Source organism: Impatiens glandulifera, chromosome 1, assembly GCF_907164915.1.
Source record: "Impatiens glandulifera chromosome 1, dImpGla2.1, whole genome shotgun sequence".
NCBI lineage: Eukaryota > Viridiplantae > Streptophyta > Magnoliopsida > Ericales > Balsaminaceae > Impatiens > Impatiens glandulifera.
In genome coordinates this window covers 7,739,910-7,757,492 of record NC_061862.1, presented here as the reverse complement: position 1 = coordinate 7,757,492, position 17,583 = coordinate 7,739,910, and the positions used below count along the sequence as shown (strand labels likewise).

Sequence of the window (17,583 nt, the reverse complement as noted above, 5' to 3'; positions counted from 1 at the left end):
CTCAGCATGTTGAACCAAATGATCAGGGTGCAGGGAAGGAAAATGTTGAGGAACCCCAAGCTCAGTCTGTTGCACCAAGTGATCAGGGTGAAGGCAAGCAACAAGTTGAGGAACCCAAATCTCAGCATTTTGAACCAAATGATCATGGTGCAGGGAAGGAAAATGTTGAGGAACCCCAAGCTCAGTCTGTTGCACCAAGTGATCAGGGTGAAGGCAAGCAACAGGTTGAGGCTTCTAAGGCCGTTGAATCTTTTGAAGATGAAGGTGATGGGGGGGACGCATCAACATTAAAGAATATCCTAAGAGGAAGATCTCAAAAATTCCTGTGCACCTTCGATCCCCTTACATGCAACAGGTTGCGGATATGTTGGACCACAAAATAACCAACAAGGAACAGAGATTAGCCGATTTTGTGTTTGATGAAGACCTGCCTCCATTGTAAGTTAGTTCGCATTGTTTTAGAAATTTGAAAAATGAAATTAGTTAGTTATGGTCTTCTAAATGAATGTATTTTGCAGTGACGTTCTGTACGAAGGTGCACCTGGTAATATCACCCGTCATTTACTTCGTACAATGAAAATGGGTGAAGAAATTGCGAGCGAAGTGATTGACGCTTGGTCCATGAACCAAGAATAATTTGTTTCTCATCAATTTCACATGTAAGTGCATCTCTTTTTTGTGCTATGTATCCTTCAATGTTCATGACTTTGATGCTCTGCCCTTATTTTGCAGATTAATATGCAGCATGATGCCACCTTATTTTCCCAATCCATTGAAGAAGACATGAGAAACTACCAAGTCACAAAAGAAGACCTCATCTTCGCTGACGTGGTCTGTACATATCCCTCAATTCCAAGTAACGAGTATGCAATAAATTAATAAATGTTTGTGTTCTTTTTGCAGATATTCCTACCCGTTGTCTTTTCCCGACATTTCTTCCTTGTTTGTGTGAATATTAAGGACTCCAAAATCATTGTACTAGAAAACTCCGACCGTCCTCATAGAATGAAAATTATGGACAAGTATGTCACTTTGAGTAAACAACTCGATTGTTTTGTGAAATTCTTGTTAAGTCAAGGCATGGAAAGAATGGCTGCAAAGGTTAAAAAATACAGGATAACGGCCCCAAAGCTGGACTGGCAAGACCAAACAAACAAGACAGACTGTGGTGTATATTTAATGAGACATATGGAAACATATAGAGGAACGGCGAAGGATTGGTCTATTGACATCAACGAAAATAATGTAAGTGTTATACCATATGTTAGTAAATGAAATTGAACAATTTTAGATGTTCTTATACTTTCTCTTGTTCTTTTGAAGGCCGGAGAAGCTTTGAGTACGTTGAGGATAAAATATTTATACAGAATTCTTATGTCTGAGCACAATGTCAATAGGTTCAAGTTAAAGACGGCAATTAGATCAAGATATTAGGGATTTGTATGTCTTATACGGAATTATACTTGTACAGTAATTCTTATGTTTACACAGGTCAATTCACATATTTTTAATGTATGGATGTTTGATAGTGAATTATAACTTATAATGCAATTCAGATCTTAATGTATGGACTGCAATTCAGATGTTAATGTATGGAGTTATAATGTATTGATGTTTGATGTGTCTTCTTGTACCCATTTTTTTAAAATCATAAACGAGGTTATTTTCTTAACTGTGTGTTTTAATATTCTTAAATGAAGATATATTGTCAACATCATGAAACTGATAAACTTGCAACCGTAATATTGACATTCTGACCTTATTTGAAACGAAATTATATTCTTATGTCTTCGTGTGGCCCTGTTCTTAACTATAAAATTTGAAATTCCTAAACGAAGATATCTTCTTATGTTCTTTTTTGGTGCAAACCATATTTTGAAAATCCGAGACGAAGATATCTTCTTCACTATATGTTTTCAAATTCATAAACGAAGATATCCTCTTAACTATAAATTTTCAAAATCCTAAACGAAGATATCTTCTTATGTTCTTTTTTGGTGCAATCCATATTTTGAAAATCCGAGACGAATATATCTTCTTCACTATATGTTTGCCAATTCATAAACGAAGATATCCTCGCAACATGTAATGCCCCTACCGGTGGTATGTATTGATGTCAATTCAAGAATGAAAACTCATTTATTACTTCAACTACTGCTGTATCAAGATCATCACTCTCATACCCTCACTCTCACTCTCACTCTCACACTACACTCTCACTCTCACCTCTCTCTCTGTTTTGACTCTTTCCTTCCCAAATCTCTATCTACCGGTGTCTTTCCTTCAGTCATTTAGTGTAAAACTCATAAGATGGATGTAGAGATGGACCCAGACATGGTGGTTTTATCGCAGCAACAACTGGAGCGATACTTAAGTCTGATCAACGATGACCCTGTCCCTTTTAGTGTCTATCATGTAGATGAGATTCTACCTCTATTACGAATAAACGTTAACGACGGACTGATGGCCCACATGCAAAGCAGATGGAATACGGACTCTCGTTCTTTTGTTATTGGGGAAATGCACATATGCCCGACGATAGAGGACTTTGCTTCAATCCTTAGGTGTGGTAGTCTTGCACTCATGATTTTGCCTGTCAATCAAGATCCTCATATGGCCGTCCACATTTGCGACAGCTTCTATGGATGTACAATGTTTGATGCTCTTTTGTTTACCCTCCAACATGGATTTCTCAATATGACAAACATAGACGAGTACATTTGGCGTGTCCAGGGAGCTGAGAGGACCATCAACCACACACAAAGCAAACTGATCATGCTTGTGGTTCTGGCTCATTTTTTTATGTCCGGCTGCAGGACGACGGCCTTCGGAAAGGATCCTGCAGGTAGTTCCTGCACTGATGGGAAACGCCCCAAACCTGGCTAGCCTGGTACTTGCTGAGACATTACTTGGTCTTAACGAATTTGTTCCCGAGGAAAACAACTATTCTCGCCGTGGATCACCTTTGGTTCTCTACCTCTGGTTGTTAGACAAGTTGCAATGGTTGCCCCGTCCTTCAATTCCCTACACTTCCTTTGCCAATCTACAAGTGCAAAGGGTCAATGGACTCGTGCCTCCGAATTTTATTTCGGATATTCACCCAATTAGGTTTATTGTTCCGTGGTATCTCTTTATTGAAATGATGTACGAGATGAGAGGTTCTCCATTCATCATTTTGTTGGGCCTTGAGGGAACTACCTCCTACTGCACAACTGTCATATACAGACAATTTGGCCTACGGAATCCCCTACCTTCAAATGGACACAATCCTCCGGAGGACTTCATGCTTACTCCTCACCATCTTTACTTAGAGTACGCATCAATAATTGAAAATTCTTTGACGGTTTTAATCCCCAACCGATGGATCAATGCTGTGAACGAAGCCATTCAGCTATACATTCCACCCGTCATCGAACATGAGGTCGTGTCGCTGATAGGACCGATAGACGAGTCATCCTCTCATGAATCAGACTAGAGCTTCATTTGTATTGTTGAACAGCTATATTGTTGGTTAATCTGTGCAGTACTTATGTAAACGGATTATGGAATGTTTTTGTGTATTCAACAATATTATGAAGTTATGTTTGATTATAGTCTGAAGTTATATTTTACATTATGTAGTTAGTTTATTCTGGAGTGATATAAATCGAATCATTGTCGTTATGTTTGATTCTTTGATTGCAATTTGGATGTCATGATCAATTCAAAGTATAATGTAAAACAACTGATGTGTTCATGTAAACCCCTTACATTGATCCATCGATTGGTTGTTCGCTTCCTTACACAGTATCTAATCAGTAAATCGAACGGACATTTCTTCGCCTGTAAACCCCTTGAAAACGAAGATGAAGTCGCATCCAATCTTTGAAGTTACATATTATTGTATTTGTGACACTTTCATGTCATACTCTAATGAATTTGAAAACGAAGAATCATTCGCCTGTAAGTTTCTATATTAAACACAACATTGTTACGAAACGAAATACTATTCGCTTGATATTCATATTTGAGGTCGACCACATTGAACGAAAATGTATTCGCTTGTATATTAAATCCAAGAGATGGTTGAATGATTGAAGAAGCGCCAAAACATTTTACATTACAATGTTTCAACAAATTGTTCATACTCTCACTTCTCTGTGTTGTCGTCATATCAGCACAAAACATTTGTCGTCCATAGACTAATGCCCACTTTCGCCTAATGCTAAACATGCGTTTCAACCAGTCGTTGTTTTCAAGCCCGTAGTTTGTCAACATTTGATTCCAAGCTTCAACAAACTCTATCTCTTCTTCAAAATCATATATATAAGAAGAAAAATCCTTAGAAAATTCTCTGTAATTATGGAACACGGAGCTAAGATGTATGGCTGCATTTTGAAATATGTGCCAAATACAGAGACGATGATTTGTTTCGGGCCATGTAGACGCCAAGGCCTTAGCCATGGCTGCGTCTTGATCTATAAGAATGGTTTTTGGTTTTTTCCCACGCATAGCTTTGGTGAAAGTCTCAAACAACCAATCAAAAGTCATCGCAGTTTCATCGTATAATAGAGCTGCTCCAAAAATAATGGATTGTTTGTGATGATTGACACCTACAAAAAGCGCAACTGGACGACCTTCATTATTCTTCTTGTATGTGGTGTCAAAACTGACAACGTCTCCGAAGTATGAATAATCGGACCGCATGTTGGAATCACACCAAAAAATATTCGTTATCAAATCGTCTGCATCAAGTTGAAAAGCATTATAAAAACCAGGATCATTGGATTGTTTTTTCTGCAAATACTCTAATACACCCCTTGTTTCCCCAAAATTACACTCTCTGGTTCTTTTCGTGCGCAGGTAGTTTTTGTAATCCTCAGGAAGAAAACCTAGATTCTCCCTTCCACCGATTTGTTTAGACATTAGAGCATGTGATGACTTAGGAGGAATTCCCACGTTAGTGGCCATCTCGATATGTAAGCCTGCAACTGCAGAAATATTCCTATGGCATCTATACAGGTGAGTTTTCTTTGGACTTGCAAGAGGATGACTATGATCACTAATAAAATTTACCACTTGGAACTTTCCATTGTCTGACCTCTTTATCCTCAATTTCGCTTCACAACCGAACCTCGTCACAGAACGGCTACGTCTCACATAGACATCACGTTTGTCTTTTCCCCGTTCACCCTGTGCACTACAACAAAAAACTCTATCCAGTATTTTACCATCGTTGTCTACATGTTTTGAACTGCGCCTTATACCAAATTCTATTAGTTTAGCGTATGCTAAGTAGAATACGTAACCTTCTTCTTCACTCTCAAATTCCCTACCTAAATGTGGAATTGAGTTGGCTTCGATGTCCTCCAAAGGTTGGCCGTTGCCATCGAAATTCAATTGACGTCGACAAGTAGCAGATTCGCTGTTCAATTGGAACACGTGGAAAAAAGAGGTTCAACTAACAAGAACTTGTAGATTATTTTAAAATGAAGACAATATAAGCGAAGAGAGCTTCACTTCAACATTATGAAGATTGTAATATTAGGCGAATATAGTTTCGCTTTATAAGATATTATCTAAAAATATATTAGTGAAGAGATCTTCGCTTACATGTGCACTAAAAAAATTGGAGAAGTTAAACAATGTTACCTTAAATCATTAATATCATTCTCGTCCATATCATTCTCGCTGATATGTGTTCCTTCCCGATAATCAAACAGAACAGAACATTTCATGTCGAGTATTCAAAAAACATAGAAAAGGTTGGGACGAAAAGTAAAGAAGGTATAGATGACATTCAAAAACATACCATTTTATAATTTAGGAAGATGGATTGATATTATAATGAAGTCTCCGGCGAAGGAGAGGTCGATGGTAGACAATGTAGTATAACTCCGGCGAAGAAATGGTCGTACAGGTGAGAGAGAGAAGAGTACAAACTTTGTCTAGCTTAGAAGCATGGCTTGTTGCATGCAGCATTTAATGAAAAGGTGGCAGGTGTTAGGTGGCGGTGAGGTGACTTGTTAAAAAAATTATTTCATTTTAATAATTAAATGACAAAAATTATTATGAATTAAAATTAATAAATCAATCAATCAATCAGTAAGCGAAGATTTCTTCACATTATTATTTTGACAATTGTTTTAGAAATATTATTTTGACAGTTGTTTTAAAAAATATTAATTATTTATCAAATTTATACTTCAAGTTATACATTATTTCTTAATGTTTCAAGATTTAGTTAAATATAAGGCTGGTGTTTTAAAAAAACAATTCGAAGAACAAAAAAGATAAATCTGAAATCAAATATGACATTGAATTTTCAAGAATGCAAAATATTCAAATATTCAGTAACAAATTCAACCAACACATGTCTATTACAAAAACAAAGGCTGCAAATCACAAGCAGTAATGGATTCTAGCAAGCTTGTGTGAGGAACACCAAACACATCCAAATATGTCTTCAAAGGATTCTCTGCCTCAAATACCCAAACAAGTTCATTAACATCGTGCCGAGACTTGTCGTATACAACTATAGTTTTGTCGTCCTCGGGCTCGACAAATGGATTCTCCATTTCTTTAGTTGTACCTCCTCCAGCAATTACAAACCCCATAAGATCCAGTTTGTAAGCCGGGATGAATTCCCCTACAAATATGAAGGTGTAACTGTCGAAGAGTTTCGGCAGCTGAAAGAAAATACAAAACATTTTTAGTAATCATGGAGAATTGAATATCATATGGAGGAGTAGGTATAAGACAAAACTTACATTGTTCAAATACCGCATTCTGCCAGCTCTTGGACCGCCCACAGTCCCATGATTATCTCGCTGCACCTCGTATGGTTCCTCGTCCACGTAACAGTTAAATCTGATTGATGATTTTATCCCTGTATAAAAGCAATAGGTGTTTTTAGTTTCATATATGTGAAAATGAATATTGAGTTAACAGTAAAGGGTTAAGAATAACAGAGTCTCACAATCAATGGTAAGGACCCAACTCCCGTTCAATATGCCCTTCAATACTTTGATAGTGCGACCGCATCCACCATTAGAATCGGTGGATGCTGTGACGTGGGTCACATCGTCTCACCACCTCATTGTCACCGTGGCACCACATGTGTTAGCATATTGTTGCATCAAGTGCTGTTTAAGAACAATCATAAATATTTCAGTTAAACAGGATGAAAACTTAAACAATATGGAAAAAAAAAGGGAGAAATGTCACGAAGAGTACTATCTCTTCACTTGTTAATTGATTTGGGCATAAAATCCAGTCTTTGCCAAAGTTTTGGACGGATGCTGAGGCGGTTGCCTGCACGTGCATGAAAAAAAAAACGGTCTTTGTTAGTATGTACTAGGGTTTCATGGAAATAATATCCCAAAACCTAACACTATGTAATTTTTCCTAAATAACATTGATTTACATTGAAGGTGACATTTTGAGAGTAGGGTTTCCTAAAAATTAAAGAGACAACAACATCACATAACAGAATCTAGTTTAGTAGTTCCATAATCCTAAATATGAAAAGTTACTATTCAGGAATACGTACCATTGTGGAGTCGTGAAGATGTGGATTCAGGTTTGGTCGACGGGGAGCCGGTTACGAATCGCCGTGAAAGGAGGCAGGAAGAGAGAGAGATGAATCAGGCGGAAATGATTATAAAATAATCATATTAGGGGGTATATATATTAATGTAACCGGCGCGAACATGTCTTCTTTCGAAAAGCGACTATTCATTCCATGTCACATGACACAGGGACCAGGGGCGAAGAAGTGTTCTCTCGAGAAGCGACTATTCAATCCATTTTGCATGGAACATGTTCTAGGCGAACAAATATTCTCTACCAGCGAAAAAATTAAAATTAAAAAAAAATAGGAATGAATTAATTGAAGCGAATATTATATCGCTTCATGTCATTTTAAATTAATTGAATTAACATTTATTAATAAACGGAAATTAAAAAAATAAGAAAAGAAATAGCCAATGAATTGAGGCGAAGATTTGTTCGGTTGCTGCATGTCATCTTCAATTAATTGAATTAATATTTAATAAACGTAAATATAAAATCCATGTCATTTTGGTCTTTACATAGACGAGTATGTGTCTTTCCATGGTATGCAAACGGTCTTCTCATGGGTGGGTATGGGGGTTTTACATGATGTTTTCATTAAAATTAATTTAAGCAAATATATCTTCACTCATGAGGGTCTCCAGGCGAAAATAATGAAATATAAAATTAAAAAAAAAATAGCCAAGTAATTGAGGCGAAGATTTGTTCGGTTGATGCATGTGATTTTTAATAAATTAATTTCATATTTCATAAACGGAAATATAAAATCCATGTCATTTTGGTCTTGACATAGACGGGTAAGTGTTTTTCCATGTCAGGCAGGCGGTCTTCTCATGTGTGGGTTGGGGGGTTTACATGATGTTTTCATTAAAATTAATTGAAGCAAATATATCTTCGCTCCTAAGGGTCTCCAGGCAAAAAAAATTAAATAACAAAATTAAATAAAGTTAATAAAAAAAATTATGAATTAATATTTAATAAACTGAAATATAAGTATTAAAATTAATTGAAGCAAATATATCTTCGCTCCCGAGGGTCTGAAGGCCAAAAAAATTGAATGAAAAAAATGAATGAATTACTTGAAGCGAATATTATATCGCTGCATTTGTTTTTTAATAAATTAAATTAATATTTAATAAACGTAAATATAAAATCCATGTCAATTTGGTCTTTACATAGACGTGTAATTGTATTTTCTTGGAAGACAAGCGGTCTTTTCATGGGTGGGTATTGGGGGTTTACATGAGGTTATTATTAAAATTAATTGAAGCAAATATATCTTCGCTCCCGAGTGTCTGAAGGCCAAAAAATTGAATGAAAAAAAATGAATGAATTAATTGAAGAGAATATTATATCGCTGCATGTGTTTTTTAATAAATTAAATTAATATTTAATAAACGTAAATATAAAATCCCTGTCATTTTGGTCTTTACATAGACGTGTAAGTGTATTTTCATGAACGGCAAGCGGTCTTCTCATGGGTGGGTATGGGGGGTTTACATGAGGGTCAGGGCAACGGGCGTGTAAATCTTCGCTCCCATCGCATCTCACCCTTCCCTCTAACACGGTGCCCTGAGCAAAGATATCTTATCTGGGTGCTATATGAATATTATATTATTTCCTGGCGTTAACAGGCCCTGCCGTTAACGGCGTCTTGTGTGAACCCGGGACGAAACCCGGATTCCGGATTCTTCCTCCCTCCGTCTCCTCCCCAGATTGATTTATTATTAAAATATTAATGCTGCAATCTGATTGGTCCGCCACAGGGGAACACAGCAACCGGTAGCAGAAGATCTGGATTGTTAAATAATCCGCAATATCTTTTACTTGATTTAAAATTTTCATTAAATCGATAAAATATTTTTAAAATATATTAAGATTGCGATAAAATAAAATTATGAGTTTGTTCAAATGGGTTTATTTGAAAATAAAGAGGTAGAAAAAAAATGATTATGAGAGGGTGATGATTATTTTTTATAAAAAGATTTAAAGAGTATTAATATATATAAATATAATAAAAAATAATAATTTAAAATATAAAATATTTTATTATTTTAGTTAATGATTTGAGTAATGTGATAGATTAAAGTGAAGTTAAATGATATTTAATTTTATTTAAGTTATTTTTTTAATAATTCAAACCATACCAACCTAAAAGAAAAAGGCCTATAAAAAAAATATAACTCAAAAGAAAGTACATGGACTAGTTTAGGGTTAAAAATTTAAAATTGATGGAAAACAGAGAAGAAAGTTTAGGATGGAAAACAGGCAAATGTGTATAGTTTAAGGGCCAGTTTTGTTATATATTTTGTAAAAGAAATAGACGAATTTTTTCCGAACTATCTCCATAGGAGAATCAGGCCGCCGGAACTGTATCCCTTTGTAAGATCAAGCGATCACTGCGGCTTGACGCCGACGTGGTAATCTCAATCGTCATTTTCATCAGCTTCTGCAACCATCAGATTCTATTTCAGACTAAGTGTGTGTATGTAGTATGTAGAAATCTCTCCTTCATCTGTTTCAGCTTTGGGCGTAAGTTTTGCAGTCAACAGCCCTATAATCGACTTTTATGATGTTATGCTGTTTATTTATGTTATTTTGGTACATTGAATTGTGAGACATGCTGAACTTCATCCTATATGTTGTATCTTACTAACAAACTAACGCTGAGGAGAGAGAAACACAAAGAGAGAGAGGAAGAAGAAGGAGAAAGAATTGTATTCGCGTTCTAGGCAGCAGAAAACTTTGAAAAGCGTTTTAACTCTGTTTTCGTACTTCCATTTTCTCTAGGTTTTGCATCTTTTGTTATCTCCAATGAATCGTGCGATAATAATGCAGATCTGATCTTCCGGTCAACGTCGGTGATGATTTCTATAAGGTATCAATTCCTCTTCTCTGTATATTTTTCCTCATAACTTTCGCTATTTATTGTGCATTGTCATCCCGATGCCTTCTAGAGATATTTATAACTTTCGCTATTCATTGTGCATCTATTTATACTATTCATGTATGGACACTCATAAACAATTAGTAACTACTTCTATAATTTTTTACACTACTAACAACTTTTATAATCTTCTATGAGACTGAATCTTTTGTGTATATGCATTGTTGACTTCATGTACCTTTCCGGGTCACAAAATTTGTCTTTCCCCTATTGTACATTATGGTATAATTGAATCCCTAACTTTGATAACCATGTTTGTTGTGATATTTTTCTTCATCAGAACTTTTTATTTTTCTCATATATAGAAAAACATAAATGTCTCTTAGCTAGTGAGTTGCTCAGATATGCTATGGGTATTCCTTTCTACATCAATACCGCGCTAATGTTGGCATTTGTTTCTATTTTGAGATCAATCAAAAATCAGGTAATATTAATATCGGAGTGGTAATTTGAGCCTCTTTTAAAGTTTAAATGTCTTCTCTGCGTCTTCAGTTCATTTAAACATACCATTTTTGAGTAAATTTACGTAATGGTTTGTTAAGAGTTCCAAAGTTGCATACGAATCTTCGATAATACCCTGCCCAAGAAAGCCTCTTAATGCTTTGATGCCCAAAAAATGACCTAGATATTCATGCTTCTTTAATTCAAATAAGCATTTTGATCGCTTTACCAATTGACTATTTTATAGAATGCTCAAAACATCCTCAATATACCTTGTTATGTAGTTCCATATTAGAACTGTATATAAGAATATCATTAAAATTACCAATAAAAGCTTCTTTATTAGGGCAAGGGTTGTCTTGTCTGGATTGAACTCTTGTATCTCTTTGTGGTTTTAGTAAATGAAAATAAGTCATTTTCCAAAAAAAGAAAACATAAATTATTACATTATATTTGTCTATCTATTTATACTACTCATATATAGATTGTTGATTATCTAACTATCTATCAACTGCTAACAACTTTAACTAGTACTACTTCTATAATCTTTTACAGTACTAACAACTTTTATAATCTCTTATGAGGTTGAATCTCTCGTGTTTATGCATTGCTAACTTTATGTACCTTCCTAGGTCACAACATTTGTCTTTCCCCTATTGTACATTATGATATAATTAAATTCCAATAACTTTGATAACCATGTTTGTTGAAGGACTGTATCAATATTTTTCTTCATCAGAACATTTTATCTTGATAATGAAAATGCCTAACATAAAGGTAATATCTTCACTTAGATACTGCCAACAGTTTATTCTCATATGTATAAAAACATAAATTTCTCTTAGATAGTGATTTTCTCAGATATGCGATGAGTATTTCTTTCTACATCAATATCGCGCCAATGCAGACATCTGTTTCTATTTTGAGATCAACCGAAAAATCAGGTAATACTAATATCGAAGTGGTAGTTAGAGCCTCTTTCAAAGTTTTAAATATCTTCTCTGCGTCTCCAGTCCATTTAAACATATCATTTTTGTGTAAATCCATGTAATGGTTTGTTAATAGTTCCAAAGTTGCATTAGAATCTTCGATAATGACCTGCCTAAGAAATAACCTAGATATTCCTACTTCATTAATCCAAATAAGCATTTTGATCATTTTACCAATAGACTAAATTTTTTAGAATTTTCATAACTTCATCAAAATACCTTAGATGTAATTCCATAATATAACTGTATAAAATAATATCATAAAAAAATACTAATAAAATATATTTCTTAGCTATTCTCGAAAATATTTCAATTATTAATACTTAGAATGTTGCAGGTACATTTGATAATTCGAATGTCATCGCTCTGAATTCATATAATCTAGAATGAGTTCTGAAAACACTGTTGTGAATGTCCTCTTCTCTGACCCTTATTTGATGATAATTCACACATAAGTCGAGGTTGATGAAAAATGTTGTTTCATAAAGCTGATACAGTAACACGTCCACTACATGTATATGGTACTTATCCTTGATTCTGATTTCATTTAGTTGCATGTAGTCTACACAAAACATCCATATTCCATCATTTTTCTTAACTAAGATAACAGGATAAACAAATAAAGGGATAAAGGTATAGTTTCAGATTTGGTGGAATCGTTTGAGATTAATAGAATGACCAGTTTTTAGAATTGGAGGCAGGTAGCTGGCTTGGTTCTTTGAAAACATTGAGGTACTTTTCAATTACCTTTTGAATGGACAAGTCTAGTTGTCCTTCTATGATCAGTTTGTTCTGTTTGAAGACGATTTCTTAATTTTTATGTGGTATATTTGTCCCACGAAACAACCCAATCCTTTTTATTGGCTTTTTGCTCACTGACTCGACACACATCAAATTGAAAGTTATCTTATCCTTAATCCCGTACAAACGTATTTTTAAACCATTGATCTTTGTCTTCATTCATTGCTTTGGATAATTCTAGCTTATTTGTTTAAATTTTGTCATTCAATCAACCCTAAACTATGTTGCAGCCTTCTAATTTGAATGTCCATACCTGAGTGTAAATTAATTTTCCTCTGCACGATCCTATATAAAGTACCTTCATTTGCAATGGTATCTACTAACGGATTATTTTCTCATAGGTCAAAACCCAACCCAATTGGTGTGTGTTTCCTTCGTCGTTGTGCGTGAGTCGTGGGTCGTGGGTCGTTCAGTAAACATACCCATTTTGATAGCATTTCAAACGTATGACACAATATTTCAAACGTACCAAACATATAGAGTGTTCTTCAGCTAAATGGAAATGAAAGAAATTAACATACCCATTTTGAAGACGATGCTGCTGGTCAGGTCTACACGGCGATGCTGCTCGATCTCGTCGTCCTCCGGCGTTGCAGGTGACCGGCGTTGCTTGGTGAGTCGATGAGATGAGAATGAGTGCGGGTGGTGGCAGGTGATGCCGATGGAAGTGGCATTGGGTCGCGGGGGAGAAGGGGAAAGGAGTAGAGAGAAAGTGGGTTGGTGGGATTGGGAAATGTAAAATTAGGGAGGGAAAAGATTTTAAAAAAAAATAATGAAAAGGGTAAAATTGTCCAAATTTAAAAAAAGGTTAAATATAAAAATTTAAATTATTAAGGTTATTTTTTAGAGTCATTTGATCAAATTTCCCTTTTCATCTTCTTCTTTTCGCGGGTGATCAGTAAATTGGATCTACAGCAAGATCGTTTCTCTGACGAATTTGAAACTCTTTCACGAGGCCTCCTCGAAACTACTCAACTGGTAATGATTCATCTATTTGTTTTCTCGATCTTCTTATCCTTAGTTTTTATCGATTTGATCATTTCTCATATGAATGTAATTGTGTGTTTCGTATCCCAATCATCGTTACCTTCGAAGGCGACTCTCGGGTAGGCATTACGAAGATGTCGAAAGAGAAATTACGAAGGCATCATCAAGCCAAACTTGTGCGTCAGAAGAACGAGGAAACTGCCAGGAGTCAGGTTTGGCTTGGGTGAGTTGGTTTCTTACAAGAACGTGAACGATATTCCGCCTCCTCCGAGGGATTTCACGATTCAGATCGACCAGAAGAACGAAGCGATCCTGTTACCGATTCTAGGCAGCATAGTCCCGTTTCATGTCGGGTTGGTGAAGAGCGTTTCCAGCCAGCAGATATTGAATCATAACTGCTACATCAGGATTATGTTCAACGTCCCTGGAACTCCTTTCAGTTCACCCGAGAGTAGTAATATTGACGTTAGGGATGCATATTTCAGATGTAAGGATCCGAGGCATTTAAGTGACTTGGTACAGAAGATTGAAACTTTACGCAGGCAGGTGACTTGTAGAGAATTGGAGAAGGCCGAGAGGGCGACGTTAGTCACTCAGGAGAAGCTTCAGCTAGGAAAATTTAAACCGATAATGCTATCGGGTCTATGGATTCGCCCCACTTTTTACGGGTGGAATCGGGAAGGGAAAATTTAAACCGATAATGCTATCGGGTCTATGGGTGACGTTAGTCTCGAGGCGCATGCGAACGGGTTTCGTTACTCGACATCATCGTCATCGAGATCAGATAAAGGCGTCGTCGATATCATGTACGCGAATGTGAAACACGCTTTTCATCACCCTGCGATGGAAAAGAAGATGGTTGCTCTACTTCACTTCCATCTGCACAACCACATAATGGTGGGAAACAAGAAGACCAAAGACTTTCAGTTCTTCGTCCAAGTGATTGAACTCGTGAAGAACCTGTGGAGCAGTAAGATTAGAATCAACACCGACTTCCAAAACTTTGTTAACCGAACGAACGTTTATAGAGGACGGCTGGTGGGAGTTTCATAACATGTTTATAGAGGACGGCCGGTGGGAGTTTCTTAACATGGAGGATTTAGTTTCGAATTCGGACAACTCCCAGGAGTCCTCCCACCACGGATTTGTATCGGATGAGGGGCAGTCGGAATCCGAAGATGAGGAATTGTTGTTGGTGGAGTCTGACGACAAAGAGGAAGAGGACTCCGACGAGGGATCGGAGGAAGAAGCGAGTAAAGCCGATAGAGAGAAAGGGGCGGAGGAGGAGTTTGATAGTGAAGAAGAGGAGAGGACACGGAGGAGTAATACTAATAATCATCATCATGGAGGCGGGATGGCGAAAAGACCCAAATTCAGATAAGCACAGGTGTTATATTATACATACTACTACCCACCCTTGATTATTTATTAGTGTATAATCTTTGTTTGAGAATTGTTATAGGTATTAATTAGGGTTACTAAGATTATTTGAAAAATGGAATATTTGATAGTGTTTTAGGATGAATTGATAGAACTAAGGAGGAGGCAAAGATTTAAAGCTACTAACTATGGTTGTAGTTTAGCATTTTAGCAATTGTGGAGGTTTATGGATTATTATTATTAACAGGAGAAATTATTATAACTTTGTTTTTCTGAAATTTGATACTTTGTGTTTTTCAATCACAAGACTGTTTGGCTTTTGCTTATTACACTTACTTGATTAGTGTATTATAAGCATTTTTTCTAAACAAAATATCTTTTTGGGTTATGTTTTGTTTTTGAATTGAATTAGCATATTTTTTCTTGGACCTTATTTGATATATAGGGTTATTAGTTAAGATTATTTGGATAGTAATCTTGTTTGATGAAAAAAATATATGTAATATTGTCAAATCGTGAAGCCTGAATTAATTTCAAATAATCCAATTTACAGTTACTACTCGTCAAAGGATTATCTACCAAAAAAAATTGGGTATATATTTATACCCATACCCAAATAACCTGATTAAAGAAGATTATTTGACATCGTAGATCAAACATGAACTTATTATTTACCATTTTGGTGTAGACTGTGGATGCTGCATTTGCGCACTATGATGCAGACATGGAAAGGAGATCAGACAAGAGTGGAGATAAACAAAAGGGAGGAGGAAGAGGGTTTGTTGCATAGTGGAATTGGTTATACTTTTGGTGGGATTATTTGATTTCCATAATTCATACATACATTTGATTTCCATAATTCATACATTCAAACTGTAGATCATCTATTTGGAATTTAGTATTATTTTGATGAAATGGTAGTAGTAACTAACTAGTATAGGGTACAATTACAATGTGTAGTCTTGTTACTTATCACTGGGTTTTGAGAAATTGATTTGTTAAATTATTAATTTCACCTATTAGAGTTGGATATATTATTCTCTTTCTTCATGATTTGTTTTGAAATGCTATTAATAGAGTTTATATGTAAATACAAATTTATATTAACACAATAATATGATCATATTAATTGAAAATCCATCTCTTTAAACCACTTACACAATGACTTTTGTCTTGCGTTATTTTATTCTCATTTATAAAGAAAATTGAGTTTTTCCATTAGGGAGAATATATTAGAGGTTTGAAGGTTGATCTCGTTCTTCCTCTAACCTGTCGATTTTATCAATTGATTGGGAAACATTAGTTTTTTTTTGAAAAAATGTAACTTTTATTAAAAAGAATGCAAGATGCGTTCAAATGTAAAATTGCGTTCAAAGTTTAACTTTCAATAGACAGACTGATTGGGAAACATTAGTAATGTTAGAACGTTTACTCACCTTCATTCTTTAATAAAAAAATTGAGATTTTTAAGTTTAAAAAAAGGATAAACGATAGTCTTTCCACAACCGGCGTGTGATCCACTCACCACTTTCATACATCCGACATGAAATTATGATCCTAGATGTAGGGAAATTCTCCCTTGATCAATCAAAGAACTGAGTTATTTAACAACAAGCAATCACAAAGAGAATACAACAACAAAAGATTTGATATCGGAGTTCGACCCAAAAATTGGTCTACGTCTCCGTAGACCTTTGTTAGGAATTCGATTCCATTATCACAATCAAACGTTTCAATTACACACACTTGTTCTTTTCATATCACTCACACTTATATCATATCTCTCACTAGTGTGAATTACTTATCTATTTATATAAGTAACTTGGAACATAGAACAATCTTCAACTTTTTCACACTCGAAGTTTCTTTGTTGATTAGTAGCATACAGTAGAAGATAATCAACTTCAAGTATATTTCCCTCTGAAGTATAAACAAGTATTATAGTTGCTCATCATCCATAAGTACCACTGCCTTGGTGATTATTTGAGTTCATACAATGACTTCCTAAGCAAACACACCATATTTTTATCTTGCTGAACTTTGAACCCTTATGACTGCTCCATGAAGATGGTTTCTTTTAGATTTCCATGAAGAAACACACTTTTAACATCCATATGTTCTAGCTCAAAATCGAACTGAGTTACTAGCGAGAGCATGATTCAAATGATTTTGTACTTGACACAAATAGTGAGAAGATCTCATTATAGTCTACTCCTTTTTGAGAGAAGCCCTTAGCAACTAATCTTGTTTTGTACTTGAACCTATTTTGAATCAAAATACCTTCCTTTATCTTATATATCTATGTTCACTTGATCACAGATTATTTGACATGTCTCGGAACAATATCCCAAGTTGAATTCTTATAAAAGAGAATTCATTTTTTCCTTCATAACTTCTATCCACTTGGATCTGTCACTAGAACTCAAAGCCTTTTTGAAATCTTCCGACTCAGTTTTCTCTAATTCAACTGTTGTCATAAACGCA

The 17,583-nt window shown here is 35.3% G+C and overlaps 1 protein-coding gene across 1 annotated transcript in view; it reads left to right on the top strand.

The window, feature by feature from the left end:
* Positions 1-14,412, top strand: part of LOC124937949 — a 36,463-nt gene extending 22,051 nt beyond the window's left edge. Inside the window, exon 10 of the mRNA XM_047478324.1 lies at positions 13,963-14,412. Coding sequence (XP_047334280.1) covers positions 13,963-14,412 — 450 coding nt within the window. The remainder of the gene's footprint in view (positions 1-13,962) is intronic.
* Positions 14,413-17,583: the final 3,171 nt, after the last annotated feature.